Source organism: Neofelis nebulosa, chromosome 3, assembly GCF_028018385.1.
Source record: "Neofelis nebulosa isolate mNeoNeb1 chromosome 3, mNeoNeb1.pri, whole genome shotgun sequence".
NCBI lineage: Eukaryota > Metazoa > Chordata > Mammalia > Carnivora > Felidae > Neofelis > Neofelis nebulosa.
The window spans coordinates 171848587-171868435 of record NC_080784.1 but is presented as its reverse complement, the minus strand read 5'-3'; the positions used below and the strand labels follow the sequence as shown (position 1 = coordinate 171868435).

Genomic DNA, 19849 nt, shown 5'->3' with positions numbered 1-19849 from the left:
TCGTGCTGTCTCTCTCAAAATAAATAAATGTAAAAAAAAAAAAAAAAAAGAGAAATAGCCACCAGGCATGATGCTGGGCCCTGAGTAACACCCTCCTCCAGCCCCTCCCTAGTGTGCTCCTGGCCTTGACCCTCACAAGGCAGAGGCCTCCAGGCCCCTATCCAGCACAGGGCATGTCCCTGCTGTTACAGATTTGAAACATCACTCTCTGCTAGGGTTTTTTGGAGGGTTGCCTAGATTTATAATAGGGAAGCTGTAGAATCAAATGAAATATTTTTGGTGGAAAAAAAAAAAGAAAGTCTGGGAAATAGAGATAGTTGTGTCTATTCAAGAGGGATGAAAGCAGAAGGAAACATTATCCTGACCCACAGCTACACCATGCTGCCTTCCCAGAGAAGCACCGGGCACTGAGAAGGCAATGGTGGAAAACCCCCTGTCCTCCTGCCCTGCTGTTGTGTCAATCTACAGTTTTGTGGACACACTGTGGAATTTCCCAGTGAGCACATGGGGCCCTCAGAGATGGGGAATAAGAGGCCTTTGCTTCCTTTGAGATTCCTGCAGTCCTGGCCAGACACTGCTCCTCTGGCCTCCAAGAGATGAGAGATGGGGTCAGGGCTTCCACCAAGAAAAGAGCAGCAGGATCCTCAAGAAGCTGATTATGCCCCAGACACCTCACATCCAACTGCCTCCTCACGCACGCTCTGAATTAAGCAAGTCATTCCCGTCGATGGAGAAGCTACCACCTCGGACCCACTGGGCAGGTTTCATGTATTTACTTATACGTTCTGCAAAAGAAAGGCACACGCACCTAGCAGGTTTAATGAGACAATAAATGAGGAACCAAAAACTGTAAAAGCTTCTATTAAAGGGAAGGGAGAATATAAAGGTACCCCAAATGTCCCTAGTTGTATCCTGATAGAGAATTTCCACCCTCAGCCATGTAATAGCATTTTAATTTTTTTTAATGTTTATTTTTGAGAGAGAGAGAGAGAGAGCGAGTGCGAGCATGTGCACGTGAGGGAGGAGCAGAGAGAGAGGGAGACACAGATTTTGAAGCAGGCTCCAGACTCTGAGCTGTCAGCATAGAACCTGATGCAGGGCTCGAACCCACACACAGTGAGATCACACCTGAGCTGAAGCTTGATGCTTAACCAACTGAACCACCCAGGTGCTCACCACCACGTAACAGCATTTTAAAATGCATACCAGAGAATCCTAGAAAGAGCAAAAAACCTGAGAGGAAAAAAGCAAATTAGGAACATCTTTCATGTCAACAGATAAAGACTGAGGGAAACAGGTTACAAATACTCTGTTGGGTATCTAAGACATCCAGATGAATGTGCTACTCTCAAAAACAAACACACCCTCTAGCTTGGATGGCTTGATTTTGTCATGGCCGGTGTTAAGTTAGTTAAATCCACACAGACGGGGTCTTCAACACATTCTCAGTACTAGTATATAAGAGCTGATAAGAAGGCGTGAGAAGAATTGGTCCCAAAGTAATCCATGGGTACTTTTTTCCCCCTTAACGTACTGCCTCTGGCACTAGGAAGTGTGTGATTCTGGGCAAGTTACTCAACCTCTCTTAGTCTCTGTTATCTCATCTGTAAAACCTGGACAATTGCCTACTGTATACAGTTACTGTAAAGTTTAAAATAATACATGTAAAGCAGAAAGCACCCAATAGATACTGCCTAATGTAAGCTATTATTATTTTACGAGTAGGAGCCTAGTGAGTTCCTTAAAGGTTACTTCACTGACTGCTGACTTTGTTTTAAGGCTCTTCCAAGGAAAACTGTTCCAACTCTGTTTTTCCCCCCGTATTAAGGGTGCTTGGGCTTGAGTACCCAATTTTCACTGCAGACCATTACGTTAAAATCTTGATCAGAGTAGAGTTTCTCAAGCATTTAATCTACTTTGCTGTATAATTGTTTTTAAAGACTTACAAAATACAACACCTGTGATTTTATAGGGAGATTGAAATTATTTACTGTCCTCTGATGACCATGCCATCTGTGCGATTATATCATCTTTAAGTGTCCTATTCACATTGTGTCTGTAAGGTAGAAGCACCTGAATTGTAAATATGAAGAAATAAACGATGAGCTTTAGAAAATACTCAGCCTTACAGATGCATGGTTATGCTTTTGATTATGACAATGTCCCATTTCTGTCTAATTTATTTATTTATTTATTGTTTAAATTTCTTTAATGTTTATTTATTTTTGAGAGAGAGACACAGAGTGTGAGTGGGGAAAGGGTGGAGAGGGAGACACAGAATCGAAAACAGGCTCCAGGCTCTGAGCTGTCAGCACAGAGTCCAACGCAGGTCTCGAACCCTCAAACCGAGATCATGACCTGAGCCAAAGTCAGATGCCCAACTGGTTGAGCCACCCAGGTGCTCCCCCATCTCTATCTAATTTAACTGATGAGGGTAGATGCCACAACATGCCTGACACTGGGCTAGGATTTAGGATACACAGATAATGTTGACTTCATCTCTGCCTTCAAGGAGCTCAGATGGCCAGCCTCTCTTCATATTGGGACACCAGGGAGAGATAGAAAGAGAAAAAACAAATACACACAGTAAAAACTTCCCGATACTGACTTTCACAGACATATACATGATATATTATGGCAAGTGGTTAATTCTGCCTGGGAACAGGGAGGGGTAGAATTTGTTACAGAGGTGAGTGTCACATGAACTGGGAGCTGAAGGATGAGTTGGAGTTTCTCAAGTGGGGAAAAGAAGAATATGTTCTTGAAATGGAAGGAACAGCAGGAGTAAGGGAAAACCAGAAGCAAGTATAAGGTTGCACAGGAATCACAACTGTCCAATGGGGTTGGAATACTTGGTGTATGGTGGGAGCTGAGAGTCTAGTCTCTAAAAATGGACAGGAAAAGATTCAGGTAGAAAGAGACCCCATGTGTCATACTGAGTGCTGGAATTTACTCTACAGACCAGGTGAAGCCTTTAGAGGCTTTTCAGCAGGGAGAGGCTGGAGTCTGGGAGTAGGTGAGTGGCTACTGCAGTAGTCCATGTTGAGATAGGCCCGGATGAAAACAGTGGGGAGAGGAGGAACCCATACTGATGTGTATCCAAAAGGCGGAATCCAGAGAGGAGACTGATAGGACATAGGGGAGAGACATGCGTAATGGATGGATTGGAGGTTTCTAACCTGGGTAACTGCATACTTACCTCTTTTTAAGGATACCACTTACAACTGGGGGCGCCCTGGGTGGCTCAGTTGGTTAAGCGTCTGATTTCAGCTCAGGTCATGATCTCATGGTTTGTGAGTCTGATCCCTGTGTTGGGCACTGTGCTGTCAGCTCAGAGCTTGAAGCCTGCCTCAAATTCTGTCTTCCTCTCTCTGCCCTTTCCCCATTCACACACTGTCTCAAAAATAAACAAACATTTTAAAAAATTTAAAAAAATACCACTTACAATCTAAGAAAAACACTTAAAATTTCTGTATTACTAGGCACAGAACACTTTCCCTCTGTTTCTTTCTTTTTTTTAAAAATGTTTACTTATTTTGAGAGAGATAGAGAGTGTGAGCGAGCAGGGGAGGGGCAGAGAAAAAGGGAGACAGAATCCCAAGCAGGCTTCAGCTGTCAGCGCAGAGCCTGATGCAGGGCTCGATCTCATGAACTGAGATCACAACCTGAGCCGAAACCAAGTCTCTGCCGCCTAAGCAACTGTGCCACCCAGGCTCCCCTCCTCTCTGTTTTTAAAGTTGCTATTTATTGAGCACTTACTGGAAGAACTAATAGACATCCAACTGCTACTTAACGAACTTAATACTTCCAACATTCTAATAGTATTTTTTTTTTTAATTTTTGAATGTTTATTTATTTTTGAGAGGGAGACACAGAGCGTGAGCAAGGGAGGGGTAGAGAGAGGGGAGACACAGAATCTGAAGCAGGTTCCAGGCTCCCAGCTGTCAGCACAGAGACCGACGCAGGGCTCGACCTCACAATCCGCGAGATCATGACCCGAGCCAAAGTCAGACGCTCAACCGACTGAGCCACCCAGGTGTATTATTGAGCCCCCTAATAGTATTATTAATTTCATGGTACAGAAAGAAACTGAGGTTCAGAATGGTTAAGTGATTTGCCAAAAATCACAGCTAACAAATAGCAGAAGCAGAAATCCAAACCCAGGTTTGACTGCAAACCCATTGTCTTTTATCATATTCTGTCTCTCTCAATCTCATGGCCACAGCAAGAGTTATGAGGACTTTTACCGATTTCTAAGTAAAAGAACTAAATCCTTTATACCTCTCTGTTCCTATCATTTGCTCTAAGTTTTTACTCAGGATATATTCACGGGTCTTCATCCTCCTTAGAACCCCCCACACTAAATGTGGACAATAGGCTTCTGAGGACTAGAAGCTGCCCTGAACATTCCTGCACAGGCACTTCTGGGCATGTGTAAGTGGGAGGCTGCCGAGAGGGCCCCAGGACATCCACAACGCACTCACTCCAGGGGCTTTTTACTGTTGTAAAATTATCCAAAAAACGGACATTACAGATTTATCTTTCTAAAATATTCTTAGAAAATGACAACTGTGGACTAATAGAATCAGTGGTGCATAATTCAAGGTGAGTTTTCTGGTTTGTACTCTTTTGAGTAAGTACAATCGACCCTCATTATTTGCAGAGCACATGTTTTCAAATTTGCCAACTTGCTAAAATGTATTTGTAACTGTCAAATCCATGTTTCCTGGTGCTCTAGCAGTCATCTGCGGACTTTTGCAGATCACTGAAAACCTGGGTTGCACAATGCACACATTCCCAGCTAAGGCTGAACAAGGTTTAACACTTCGGCTGTTTGTTTCAGCTCACAGGGTAACAAGTGTTCTTCTCTTCACGTGCCATGTTTTTCATATTTTGTGCTTTTTCTTGGTGATTCTGCTGTTTAAAAGGTACCTCAAACACAGAGCTGAAGTGCGGTCTAGAGTTCCTAAGTTCAGGAAGGCTATGATGAGCCTTAGGGAGAAAATATGTATTAGATAAGCTTCATTCACGCATGAGTTATAGGGCTGTTGGCTGTGAGTTCAATGTTAATCTGACAACGCTATATATTAAATAAAGTCTCTTTAGACAAAAACATACATAAAATAAGGTTATGCATTGATCAGTTGGTAAAAATGTGACTAAAGGTTCTCAGGAACATAGCTCTGTACTTTTCCTAGGGGTAACACTTTGGTATTCGCTAATTCAGTCTTGACGGTGACTTTATAGAACATAACTACAATGAATAGTAAGAGTCGACTGTATTTTTAGGGTGGAAGAGGGTAATACACTAGATCTAGAATCAAGAGACTTTGATTATAATCCTAGCTCTGCCATGGGGGCACCTGGGTGGCCTCGTCAGTTAAGTGTCCAACTCTTGATTTCGGCTCAGGTCATGATCTCCAGGTTCGTGAGTTTGAGACCTGCACTGGGCTCTGTGCTGACAGTGTGGAGCTGCATGGGATTCCCTGTCTCACTCCCTCTCTGTCCCTCCCCTGCTCATGCTCCCTCTCTAAGTCAAATAAATAAACTTAAAAAAAATAATAATCCTAGCTCTGCCACAGACTTCACCTATCCAGGTTTCAACCTCTTTGCCTATAAAATAGGAATATTGATATTTGTTTGGAGTTGTGAAGATAAATTGATAATTATAAATGTACTTTTTAAAAAAGTAGAAAGTCCTTGGGGTGCCTGGGTGGCTCAGTCGGTTGAACATCTGACTTAGGATCACGTCATGATCTCACAGTTCATGGGTTTGAGCTTGTGTTGGGCTCTGTGCTGACAGTTCAGAGCCTGGAGCCTGCTTCAGATTCTCTGTCCCCCTCTCTCTCTGCCCCTCCCCTGCTTGTGCACGCATGCTTTATCTCTTTCAAAAATAAATAAACATTCAAATAAAAAAGTAGAAAATTCTTTGATAACATTAATAGTGTACTTGTATCTGGCACTTAGAACATCCCAAGGTATTTTTAAAAAATGTTTACTTATTTTATTTTGAGAGACGAAAAGAGATAGCACAGGTGGGGGAGGAACAGAAAGAATCCCAATCAGGCTCCTTGCTGTCAGGGTAGAGCCCAATGTGGGGCTTGATCCAACAAACTGTTGAGATCATCTTAGCCAAAATCAAGAGTTGGCCGTCTAACCAGCTGAACCATCCAGGCACCCCCAATCTCAAGGTGTTTTTAATATGTCATAATTATTTTACTTTGGAAGTTATTTTTTTAAATTACCATATTTTATGATCCTAAGACCCACATTTTTTTCATATTTTAAAATCTCTGAGCTTGTTCAAAGATGCAATTATGATTCACAGTGTTTTTTCCTTCTTTCTTAGTGGAACATAGAATATTGGCACATCTTGCATTCAATGGGTCTTAAATTAGATGACATACAGTATTTTGTATCTATCCTCCCTTAGGAGTTCTCTCATCTTGTGTTGACTGTATGGTTTCTAAACAAGCATGCAGGGGGCACCTGGGTGGCTCAGTTGGTTAAGCATCTGATTTCGGCTCAGGTCATGACCTCGCAGTTTGTGAGTTTGAGTCCCACATTGGGCTCACTGCCGTCAGCCTGTCGGCATAGAGCCCATTTCAGATCCTCTGTCCCCCACTCTCTCTGCCCCTCCCCTGCTCGCACTCTCCCAACAAACAAACATGCCAGCTCTAAACTGACACCCTCTCCAGTGAGAAGTTTTCCCAACATTTTCCTTCTTTTAATAACGTCTCAACTTTTTGTATTCCTGATCTAAATATCAATTCTTCTGTGGCTTTTTACTTTTAACCTATCTTTGCTTTCTTGCCTTTAAAAAATTAAACTTTTCAACTGACTTTCTTAATTTCTAGTGTGATCATCTAACACCAAAGAGTAAGTGCTAATGCTCTTTCCTTGGGATAAAATATTTAATCGCCTACATCTGCAAGTAACTGTGGACAGGAAGTCAGAGTATTATTCTCCAGAAGCCCATTGCTTGCATGTGGCTGATATTAATCAACAGGACTTTGTGGAGTGTTTCACAAATAAAACAGTTACCCAGCCCTCCCAGGTGGTGCTGGAGGTGCACCTTCCCCAAACTCTTCCTTCTTTAGAAAGGTCTGCACTTTCCCATCCTCTTTTATAGTTGCCCTTCCTAGATATGAATGATTTCAGGAAAATAAAGAAAAAGGAATCTCAAAATTACTCAATAGCACAACTCTGGAGTGGCAGAGAAGGAACTAAAACCAGGGTCTCAGCTCTGACCTGGGACAGGTGTCCCTATCTTCTTGTTAACTTTATTTCCTCTGAATGCTTTGTGTCTTTTTGAAGTTTATTTTATTTTGAGAGAGAACGAGCGTGCATGCATGCCCGGGAGAGGGGCAGAGACAGAGAGGGAGAGACAGAATCCCAACTAGGCTCCACATTGTCAGCACAGAGCCCAACTCAGGGCACGAACCTACAAACCATGAGATCATGACCTAAGCTGAAATCGAGAGTCGGACATTTAATCGACTAAGCCATCCAGGCGCCCTGAATGCTTTCTCCTTTGTACTCATCCATCCTGCTTGGCTGTAAATACAGTTATATCACAACATAAGGGTAATTTCCACTACAGGAAGGTCGCAGGTGCTTTCATGGAAATGCACTGCCCTCTGGAACAACAGAGGTCTTTTGAAGCCATTGGGAAACAGTGATGATACTTAAGGAAAATCCATCCCAAATTCCACAGGAGAGTTACTGCTTGCAAAATACTCTTGTTAGATGCAAAACCAGAGTGTACTACTTGCTGCACTTTTCTTCAAACGACTGTCTAAAAATTACAGATTTCCCCCACAAAATTAGTAGCTAATGGAGTGAAAGGTGGATTCTTAGGTGATCACTATCTGGTTTGCAAGTGACACGTTCAACTGGACACCCAATACTAAGGTGTCCCTAGGTAATGAGTACATGTGTTAAATAAGCTAATCTTTCTTCAATTTTACAATAAGTTTTTTCTGTTCATAACTGACCAACTGATTTTTATTTACATAGTTGAGTTTTGGTATGAGTTATAGCAATCATGGTTCTCCATATGAAATGGCTATTGATTCAAGTTTATGGAGGGGACTGTCAACAGAGCTGGAATGTTTGCACTAACAGTGGTGACCACACCCTAATTTCAACAAGTGTCCTTCAATACTGGACTATCAAGAAGGCTCAAGAAATTTCAGCATTTTCATCTTTCTGGAAATGGAAAAAGACGGTGATTAGTGGCAGGTCAGCAGTGAGTTAGTTATATCCACGACACAGCCCTTCCACCTGGCACAGTTTGGGAAATGGGAGGACTAAACCCCAAATTTGCTTGATATTTACCAAGGTCAAATATTTAGGACTGGGAATTAGACAATACCACTCTGGACTTCTGTGTCACCTGTCCCTGTGCTCTGAAACTCTTACCCACAGTTCTGAATGGCTGATGTAAGTATCTAAAATTGACTGATCTCCAGGACAGTATTTTCTCCCCCAGAAAGGCAGAGAGGAGGGTGGGGAGTAAGATGGAAAACACCCCTTTGGGTCAGATCAAACCCATAATTAACTGACCATAATTTATGGAATTGTGAAAGCTGTAAAATCCCAGCATGTTAGCTACACCCCTCTCTTTCTCTGCCATGGAGAACCCAATGGAACAATGGTTCCACTGTATTCTTTGAGCTCTACCCAGTGTCTCCTGTGGTCCCTGCCTTCCTAACTTGGGAAGACACCACGGCCCTTTTATCTAACCCCAATGCTCAACTGCAAAGAGAGAGAATGTTTTCTTACATTTTTTTAGTATTTATTTTTGAGAGAGAGTGAGAGAGAGACACACACAGTGCAAGTGGGGGAGGGCAGAGAGAGAGGGAGACACAGAATACAAAGCAGATTCCAGGCTCTGAGATGTCAGCACAGAGCCCAATGCGGGGCTTGAGTCCATGAGACGGGAGATCATGACCTGAGCCAAAGTCAGATGCTTAACGTAGTGAGCCACCCAGGCGCCCCAGAGAGAGAATGAATTTACTTCACCTCCTGCACACACGACTCCCCCACAACATGATTGCATTAAACCTAATTCCAAAATATTCTGAACCAAACCTCAGGTCTATTTGAGTAATGCTTTTAAATGAAAAGACAGAAAGAAAATAGATTTCTGATCTGGCAATTCTTAACACTTGTTTTTTGCTTCCTAAGGAAACTAGTAAACAAGTGGGTAATGTACTTCAATATTTCCTTATTTTTATTTATTTTTTTATTTTTTTTTATTTATTTTTTTTAATTTATTTTTGGGACAGAGAGAGACAGAGCATGAACGGGGGAGGGGCAGAGAGAGAGGGAGACACAGAATCGGAAGCAGGCTCCAGGCTCCGAGCCATCAGCCCAGAGCCTGACGCGGGGCTCGAACTCACGGACCGCGAGATCGTGACCTGGCTGAAGTCGGACGCTTAACCGACTGCGCCACCCAGGCGCCCCGATATTTCCTTATTTTTAAGTCAGTTGCCAAACTGGGCGGATCAAAGACACTGAGTTAGGAAACGAACATACTTTCTACTTATATTTATGTATCGGCCTTTAAAATTTTTAACATGCTATATATGCTTTATTTTGAAATATACTTTACTAGTACACTAGGACATGTATGTAGTTAACCAAGAAGCGTGTACATTGGTGGATACGTTCTCAAAATTTTTTATCAGTGGGCTGCACGATTAAAAGGATTTGAAGATATTGCTCTAGCTAACGAACTCACTATCTTTTGTAAGCCACAGACATGCAGGAATGAATTCAAAGGTATAAGCAAAATTGGTACCTTTTCAAATAGTAAAAAAAAAAATGGCTTTGCAACCCAGAGAAGATCTTGCCATAAAGATGACTTTACTATGCAGCAAATCTAATGTCTCTAAGAGGCAGGAAATGCCTGCTTTGCCAGGGGCACAAATAGTTTGAGATCTGCTTAATTACTGGTCTGTCTTTGATCTTTTCCTTTCAGTTTACAGTTGCTCATTTAACAGGGAGCTTGCATGCTAAAAAGAGAAGATACCTGTTGAAACTTAACAAGAATGGCAAGAAATTAATGGAACAGAAGAGACCACTTGTTCAGTACTACTCAAGTCCAACCACCGAAGGTATCAGTTCACTTTCATCTTTATTACTAATAAAATACATACAACAAAATCTTTAAAAATACAAAAGCCGCTTTTAAAAAAAGAGGGCTACATTTTGAAGAAAACTCAGGCTCACGGTACTTGGCCTATTTCAATCTTATTGCACCACGTCTGGAATCTTTTGTACGGACAGAGACATCTTTGAATAGGGCGGTGGTCTTCAGGCCTATATCTCTTAAGATTGGACTTAAACATAGAACAAGGCTAGTAGTTTATCCTGAAACTTCTGTGTGGTACTGGAAGGGTAAGGACACCCTGTGCATGTCTGTTTTTCAACTTTTTTACCTCACTGGCCAAAACCATACATATACATGCGTGTATGCACGCATGCACACAGAGACACCAGGAAGGAATGATCTGCAGTTAGCTTGCAAGGAATATGGCACAGTACCTGGGATGCTCTCTAATTTCCGTCTGAGCTCTTCATTTTCTTGTTGCAGTGAAATAACCTCCTGCTCCAGCTCTTGGCATCTAGGACAGTAGCCTTCCTCTTCCTCCTCCTCTTCCTCCTCGGGCAGTGTAGAAGAGGACGGGTGACCATGGGATTCGGATGTCGCCGGGGAGGTCCAGCCACCTAGTGTATGCACGGGGGAGGTTGACAGAGGATCCACGTCGGCCAGGTGGCCATACTCACTGACTGATGAGGTGTTTGGAGTTGGAAAGCTCCCCGAGAGCAGGTAATTTTGTAGGGAGTCAGTGAAAACCCTCAAAAAGGCAGAAGTTTGTTGTTTCCTTTGCATATATTGCATGTCTATGTCTACATTATCTGACGTCTGACTGTGGACCCCTTTCCCGACGTGACACTGTTCCTGTCTCTCAGTATAACTCGAGCCTTCCTGCTTGACACAAGAAATCATGGATTGAGAATGGTTGGAGTCCAGTAGTTTTCCTCCACAATTTAAGAGACTAAGAACTCGACTGCACTGCTGGGCAAAGGCATCCAAGATCATACGACTCTCTGAAACACATGAAAAAACACATCAGAGACGGACAGCCAAAGACAAGGGTAAGTAAGGTCCTCAATTTTGAGGTTAACATTCAAAAATGTTAAAATTATGTATTTCTACTCTCCATCCCAAACCAAGGTAACACAGTGAATGTACTTTTAGTAGGATGCATAGCTTCCTGTCATTCTGCAACCAGAGGGGTGTCTGAAGAGTCATTCCCAGTCCCTCATTCTGGGAAACGGCTGCACTGTGACTTTGGGCACCACAGAGAGATTTCCCTCTCTGTGGCATTAACTGGCCTGTACAAGTCTGAACTCACACCTTTGGCTTCATTAAGATCCTTACTCTAACGAATCGAGCCAGCTACCGCAGACTCAATTCCTCCTTGATAGGAGGGCTTACAGCAATCATTACTTCTATTTCTGGAGTGCCCTCATGCCCTTGCTATTAATCAGCTGATACAATCCCTGACGAGAGTACGTTGCTTCCAGATGCAAACTGGAGAAGAAAGATAAGTCTTTTTGAAGAGCTCACTTGACATCTAAAGTAAAACAAAGGATGGCCTATAAGGCAAAAGATGATGAGCCCAAAAGCAAAACTGTGTTATCCAACATCTGTGTTCACTATTCTTTCTCTTCATTTATCTGTGAACCTGGATTTCTTGTCAAGGCCAATATTTAGGCCAATCCATACAAGTATCATGTAAAAAGCAGTAGTGCTTCTTCCATGAGCCTCTTCCATTAGATTGCCAAATCTTTTAAATGGCATGTGTCCAGACTGCTGGTTAGTTGACATAAATGTATTCTAAAGCATACTAATTGTCAATCAGTGAAAAATAAAAAGCAAATGGAAAACAATCAGTTCAACAACCAAAAACACCTCAAAAATTGTGCAAATGTGATTTAATTCTGTCAGTCTTGGGTCTTGAAAATTCACCCTAAATGCAAATATCACGAGGTGCAGCCTCTTCTTTCTGGACTACCATCCAGAATGGGCTATTCATAAATATACAGAGATACTTTATAGGGCTTGTATACAGCTATAGGATGCCTCTCATTTCATCTCTTCCATATCCAGAATAATGGCAACAAACAAAATACTGTAGATTTTAGATACCAGTAAGTATTTATGATAGAAATTTAACTAGCTACCTACTGTCTCTGAAAATGTTGGCTCTATCTTTTTCTCAGGGGAAAAAACTTTAAAAATGAAAAATGGTGAAATGTTTGAGGGCTTCTATGGGAACAACAAAATATTTACTGAATGCATGTGGGTCCTCTCATAAATATATAGATCTTCATTTGTAACACTGGACATTGCTTTGGCTGCATTCTGGGTAGGCTGAGAGTCCACGGGACTACTTTGCTCTTGCCATGGTGCTTTCTCATGCTTAGGAGCAGTACCACCCTTAGACATAGGGAGGGGGGCCCTGCCCTAATCATCCTCCTCCATCCCTTCCCCTCCCCATGGTAAGGTACCCAAGATCCAGGAATTCCTTACTTAAACTGCTTCGAGGGCCTGTGCTGGACTCTTCCCTGAGCCATTCTCCCAAGGACAGACCATGGTGCCAGAGCCTGGAAGTTTGGACGGGGGCATCCATTCGTGTGTATGTGAGGCTCCTCCTATTAGAAGATGAAGCTGGGGGTGGGGAGAGAAGGCCATGGGCTGGCTGAAAACTCCAAAGTCAGATCTGGTCATTAAGGTGTATTTGTCAGGGGAGGTGGATGGAATATATTTTATTTAATAGTTTGTTAATTATTTAGATATATGGTATGTAGGCCTGCATCTGTACTCTTGTCCTAAATCCCACAAATATTAGGCACAGGCCTGTTTTTTACACAGTGATTTTGAGTGCTGAAGAAGAAAACCAGATGTCAGGCATAGTTTCAGGCTAGAATTGATTGATGGGCTGGGAACTTCACTGAAGCAGCAGCCAGGACAAAGTTCACTTGCTATACTAGAGAAAAGGGAGATGGATATAAGAAGTATCTTTTACACACCAAACAGTGGAATTGATGCCTCTGCCCCCTGCCAGATGGAAGGGAAGGACTGAGCCCCTGATTTAAACCAAAAGGTAATGGGGAAAGACCTTAAATATTTGGGTATTAATTCTTTACACTGACCAAAACCAAATAAACAAAGTAAACAGCTGAACCATAAAAGTGGGAAGCCTTAAGATGTTGCACAGTGGTCTTCATTTCCGGGTTTTTGTTCTTTTATTAGTAAAATCAAAGAATGTTATCGATCATGAATTTTCAATTCTAGCACACTGGCAGTTTTCATTCATTTTAATCCTATAATCCCATTCTAGACCTGAAGTTGTATTTACTGTTTGCATTTTAATCAGCATGGCCCTAACTGATTTACAGCCTATACACCTTTAACGTAACCTTGATGAAAGGAACAAAATATGCAAAGAAAGGCTAAAAGAGAAGTGGCTATAAAGAATTGCTCAAATATATTTGTTCAATGTCCTAAAGCACACTCAATAGCTTTAATCATATTGATACATCACATTAGAGTATAGATTTTAAGGGAAAAAATCTGACTTAGGGACAAGCATGATTTGTTTTCTTAATTGAAGGATAAGCTTGTAATATGCTGAGAAAAAATCATTATGTAATACACTACATTATGAAGATAATGTATTAAAGTGCACCCAGAGTATCAGAGAATAGCTACAACCATAAAACACTTCTTGCCTTCAGTTTTTACAAATGCTTCATTCTGGATTTGTTCTCAGAATTGATAGATGCAAAAATAACGACCATAAAAAGTTGAATTTCTCCTTTTTGGTACCTTAAAATATTTAAATACTGTTTTAACGTCAATACACGGGAAGATATGATGAACAATATTACTATTACACTCGGCAGAAAACAGCAAATCTTTCTACCTACTACATATTGCAGCCAGCAATACTTTAGCTTTCCAGACAGAATATAATTAGAAATGCAAGGACTGTGCAATGCTCATTATCGCTAAGAAATGGAGAAAAGTTCTGTTTTCATATGAACACAATTGAATGGTCACTGACCCATGATTCTTAATTGAGCAAAGTATGAACATGTATTTTGAAATTTTTTAACTGTTTTTTTTTTTTTTTCCTAGTAACAGAATGCTCCACTCAAGAGATGGCAGGGAAGAACACCAACAGTTTACAAAGGGGCTTTAAAACTACCGACTTCATTCTTAACTTCTCTAAAATTAAACACCACAAAATATTCATACAGCACAACCACGAAGCACTATAAAGTGACCACTTGTAATTTATTTTGCTCCATTGCACAATCTGTTGGGATAGTATCATGTTGGAAATTTTGCCTAGTCTGATTCCAAAATCTGAACCTGTGATTACTTTTCTAATTAAAAAATTCATTTCTAGAAATTCTTCTGAATGTAAGTGGTTTAAGCCATCCTACATCTGATAAGTGAATAAGAAGAGGGATGGGAACTCAGCAATCAAACACAGGCGCCTTACTTTAATGTCCTTCTTTGTAAGTAAAGCCTTGAATGGAATTTGCCCATCACAGCACATACCCAAGAGTATTCTGTTACTATGAAGGAGATCACAGCCATCGAGATTAGTGGTAACCTTTTGATTTTAACCCAGCGGAGGGTGAAATATATTAATATTAAAAATGCAGAAGCAGAAAAAATTTTTTGTGACCTATTATCATGTATCCATACATTATATCTACCAAAAGGATTTCCAGCTAGTTCAAAATAGATGATTTCCTTAAAACATTAACATAACTTCTTAAGAGAAGACTTCAAGGCATAGAAAATAGAAGTAGAAAATGAAAGCATCTTTGGAAGCATCACCCTTGTCTTAAATCAATGAACTATGTCTTAAAAAAAAATGCCATCCAATTTTTTTTCATAATGGCAAACATCAAAACAGCAAAACAGGATGCAATTTTTCTAAATAAATAAATCAATGATGTGTCAAAAATTAACAGATGAGTTAATATACTTGGTGCTATCAAAACCAGATGGTGCTTCCTAATATTCATCCTGCTCAGTCAATCCCTGAATATTTTCTGGACCATCGGTATATAAAATAGGATGCTGCTATTTGTGATGGCAAACAAAAGCAATCATGCCTGCCAAGCACATACTATAACAGGCAGCATTTCAGCTCTGCTAGACAGAAAGTAATTAGAATGCTTTTAATGTCCAAAAGAATGATGCTGATAGGCTGCCACAGATGTGTAGATTTATGAATATTTATATGGTGGTTTATAGCTGACACTTTTATCAGTTGAAGAAGATAAAATATCTGCCTGACTCAAAAGCTTGACAGTCAGGTTAATAAAATCTCATTAAAGAGAATGACCTATGCAATTATATAGGATTTATTGTAATTCATTTTTGATTGTACTCTGCTTAAAGATGCAATTTCCCATTTCCTGATGCCAAATTTAGGCTGCATATCAAGATCTACGTGGGTTTTAACTCTAAGCCTCCCACAGAGGAAAAATACGCTTTTAAAACCATGGTATATTACCCCTTTTAAGGAAAATTATACTCTTCATGAGATTTTATAAGAATGCTGAAAAATCTATTTTTAATCACATTTCTCCTCTCAATGGTTTATGGCTTTTAATGGGAAATAAGATTCACTTCAACCTTTTCATCTTTTCACTGCCTTTACGCTGGACACTCAGTTTTATCTCTTCTGTCCTTGACTCATTTCATCACATCAATGTTTTGACTATTTTCAGTCTATTAGGTGGCCCTCGAGGTTACAGTAACACTTCTGTGAGGGTGCAACAAGCAACTTACCACCTCCTCCAGCCCCCTCCTCAATATGCTTAAGTGGTGTCTGTCTGTACACACATGCTCATTGGTTCAAAGTGGAACCACTAGTTCCTCAAAGAGCCAATCAGCTCTTAAGGTGACTGTCCCTCTGATGGCCACTCACATCTCTGTGCTGGGTTAAGAGATGGGTTTGTCCATCAATGATTAATATTATGACCACAATTCAGGATGTCTAGTACCATGGCCTTTTTTTTTTTTTCTTTTTGCTGCCAGACCATTTTCTTCATTGCATGGAAGAAACCTACTATCCAATTCCCATTTTTCCAACAAGCAAATGGCATCCTGCCCTTGGTGCTATCAAGCTTACTCTTTATGACCTGAAAGAAACAAAGAAAGAAAGAAAGAACGAACGAAAGCAAGCAAGCAAGCAGCCTTTAAGAATAAAAGGTAATAAAAAATATAGGGAGTTTCAGGGGTATCAAACAAAGCCCCTTTTCACTCTTTTAGATTCAGTGATGTTGTGATTTCCACCTGGGGATGGAGACAAAATCAGCTAAAAAGAAACACTGAAAGAGTACATTTACAACAAGGTGAAAAAGGAAAACAATACCCACAAACTCCTTGTGAATGAAAGACAGCAAGGACACTGCCAGAGTAGGAAGGAGCATGGAAAGGACAGCAAGTGGCTGGTGCAGAAAAAAGAAACAAAGCAGGAAAAATAGCAAGAAAAAGCAAGGTTAAAACTATGGATGAAAATGGCAATGAGGGAGCAGATTTATAGTGTATAAAAGGAAATAAAAGATTGAAAGACAGCAAAGACTAAAAGGAGAAAGCAAGATGAGATTAAAGACTGAACAGGCAGATAAAAAAGGGGAACCCTCCCCCCCTCCCCCAGTAAACATGGTGGAACTAAGGTTATGCAAGGGAGTAAACAAATACAGAACATGGGAAAAGAACCCAAACTGCTGAGAAAGAACATAAAAAAAGATAAAGATTAAGCAGAACTAGGGAATAAACACGGGCATGAACTAAAAGTAGTATAAATAAGACTCCAAACCCAGAGAGAAAGAACACAAACCTACCACTAAGAAGGGGAGAACACAGAAGAAAAATGAGAAAAATGGAAGTGGATGGGTAGCCTAACAATGAATATAAAAACACAAGAGAATATTGGGTCAAGGGCAACTGAAAATAAAAAACCCACCCCACCAACAATAAGACACCTACACAAGAACCCCACTCAAAGCCGACAAACACCTCCAAATCAGTGAGACATGTGACAGAACAGGAAGTCTTCACTATTACCTGTAATCAGATTTTCTCTCTCAAAACCAATCCCTCATGTGTCAAAATATTGACAAACAACATAACATTACCATAGGCGTCTATAACTCATTTAGAGACAATGCTCACATTTTCATTAGGACAAAAGCCTTGGACTCACCGATATGCAGAATTTGGGGGCTTCTAAAATACCAAAAAAGGCCTGAGCAGGAACTTTTAGTTCTGATAAGCGAGATAAACGCGGAGGGCCCTTGGGCCAGGCCCCCAGGCCACGGCTTTTCTACCAGCCCACCTCCCGTAGCTTAACCCGCAGGAGAGCTGGCTTTTCCCAGGGGACCTCCTGCAGCCTCCCGGTGGAGAGGCATTTCTTCAAGGGGCAGGACAGATGCTCGGGAGGCTCGCGATCCCGGGGTGCAGCCCCCACCCTCCTGGTGGGGAAGGGGTATGAGCGGCGGGCCCCGGGAGCCCGGGGTGGGGGTGGGGGAATCTTCTGGGCTGGGGGGAGGGGCGGGACGTCTCCTTCCCTAAAGTCCGCTACAGGGGGTGAGCGTCAGGTCCACCCGCGTGGCTGGTGCAGAGGAACCCGCTGTCTGACACGGTTTGGGACTCTGGGGTGGGTGGGGAAAGAGGGGCTGAGGGAGCAGACAGCGCGCGCATGAGAAACACAAGCGCACAGGAAAAAAAAAAAAAACAAAAAACAAAAAACAAAAACCCAAGAGCCAGCCGAGTGGACCGCGACAGAGTAATAGTGCACCAAAGAGATGGTTAAAAAGATAATCAGAAGGCCAGGAAAGAGAGAGAGAAGGAAAAACAAGAGACGAAAGAGAGGTAAATGAAGAAGTGGAAGGAAAAAGTGAAACAGCCAAGGATAAAGGGAAGGCGTCCCCGAGCGCCGCCAGAGCAGCCCCAGCCTCCCTGGGAGCGGCCGTGGCGGTCACCCTGGGGTGTCCGGCGCGCGGCCTCGGCGCCAAGCCTGCTTCTCTGACCCCCGCCCGAAAGACCCCTGCCGCCGACCGCCACAGCCCGGCTTCCTGGGCGCCAAGCCGCAACAGAGCGCGGAGCCACCTGTTAGGAGGCGCGCGCGCCGTCGGAAGCTCCGCACGCGGCGGCGGCGGCGGGGAATCCTCTAGAAGTTGCTGCCCGCGCGTGGAGGCCTCAGGGGTGCGCTCGGACGCCCGACTCTCTCCCGGCCCGGACTGCACTCGCCCCTCTCCACCTCTCCGCTCTCCCCTCACGACCCTCCCGCCAGTCCCGCGCGCGGAAAAGGTGTCCGCCATGCCCAGCTTCTGGCTCCCGGGCCCCCACCCCTCCCCGCGGCCGAGCGGGAAGGAAAGTTGCGCCCAGGAGTTGGTACCTGCGCTGAGCTCCAGGCTGGCGCCGTCGCTGCCCGCGCTGCTGCTGCCCGCGGCGGCCGCCGGGCCCGGGCCATACCTGACGACGGCGGCGAAGGACGAGGATGATGAGGCGGCGGGGGACGCCGGCGGCGGCGCCGGAGTCCTCAGGTGGCCCTGGGACGCGGCGGGCGTGCACGATGGAGACGACGACGACGCGGCGGCGGCTGCCCGGCCGGGCCCGGCGGGGTAGGTGCTCTGCGCCTGGAACTGCTGCGGCGGCGGCGGCTCGCTGCTGCTGATGGAGACGGCGGCGTGCGGCGCGAAAGGCGGCGGGGGCGGCGGCGGCGGCGGCCGGACGTGCGGCAGCTCCACCAGGGTGGGTCTGTCGTAGCGCTTGGCCAGCGCCGGTCTCTTGCTGGGGAACGTCTTGAGGACGCTGTAGGGGCTGCGCTGCTTGTAGATTTTGGGGACGCTGGGCCCCTCCTCCGCCGGCTGCATCTCCTCCTCCATCCTGCGCCTCGGGGCCGGTCCCCGGTCGCACGCCCCCTCCCCGCCGGGCGCCGGGCTCCGAGGGTGCCTCCGCCTCCCGCCCGCCGGCTCTGCCCGAGTACGCGCGTGTGGGAGGGTGTGTGCCTGTGCCTGGGCCGCCGCCGCCGCCGCCGCCACTGCCGCCTGTCGCTGAGGCTGGCATAGCTGAGCCCCCGCGCGGGGGGCTGCCGCCCGAGCGCTGATTGACAGGCCGCCTCGCCAATGCCTGGAGGGAGAAAGGAGGTAAAGAGCAAGTGTTTAGGGTAATATCTGCTAATGATAATGGGGGCGGGGGCGGGGCTTGGCGCCGCCGCCGCCGCCCGTGGGGTCCGCGCGCCGGGTGTGCGCCTCCGACGGGGGGAGGGAGGGGGAAAGCCGGATCCCGAGGGCGCGCGGGTAAACAGGGCGAGGTTCCGGCCAGCGCGAGACTTTGGAGCCCCACGTGCAGACTTGAGGCTTCTGCCGTTGCGGGCGGGGTTAACCTTCGGAAATGAGCCCCTGGCGCCCCCTACGTGACCCCAAACTCTCGGGGTTGCACAGAGGGGCTGGTAGTAGTTGGGGCGGGGCGTGTGTCCTTTGGGAAGGTATCCCCACAGCCAGTTGTTCTGCCCACGGGGAATTGCTCCCCCAATCTTCTGTAAAGAACATCTTGAAGGTCCTGATCCATGGTCGCTGCGCGTTGTTTGCACTTCTCGGGGTCTGCCCACATGATCTTTGAGCTCATGCATATCACAAGGGCGCACAGGGCGTCGGACTTTTACGTTATTTTATTAATTTCCCATAGGAGCCCCGAAAGTGTGTAACAGAATCATTTACTCCATTCTGCAGA

General features: G+C 44.1%; 1 protein-coding gene across 4 annotated transcripts in view; it reads right to left on the bottom strand.

The window, feature by feature from the left end:
• BEND4 (BEN domain containing 4) overlaps positions 1 to 19122 on the bottom strand; it is a 39034-nt gene extending 19912 nt beyond the window's left edge. For 3 of the 4 annotated variants that reach the window (XM_058722729.1, XM_058722732.1, XM_058722731.1), the window contains exons 1-3: positions 18513 to 19122; positions 12611 to 12748; positions 10555 to 11121 (exon numbers count right to left, since the gene is read on the bottom strand). In XM_058722729.1, coding sequence (XP_058578712.1) covers positions 10555 to 11121; positions 12611 to 12748; positions 18513 to 19002 — 1195 coding nt within the window. In that variant the 5' untranslated portion in view covers positions 19003 to 19122. The remainder of the gene's footprint in view (positions 1 to 10554; positions 11122 to 12610; positions 12749 to 18512) is intronic. The other variant, XM_058722730.1, reaches the window with a different exon arrangement.
• Positions 19123 to 19849: the final 727 nt, after the last annotated feature.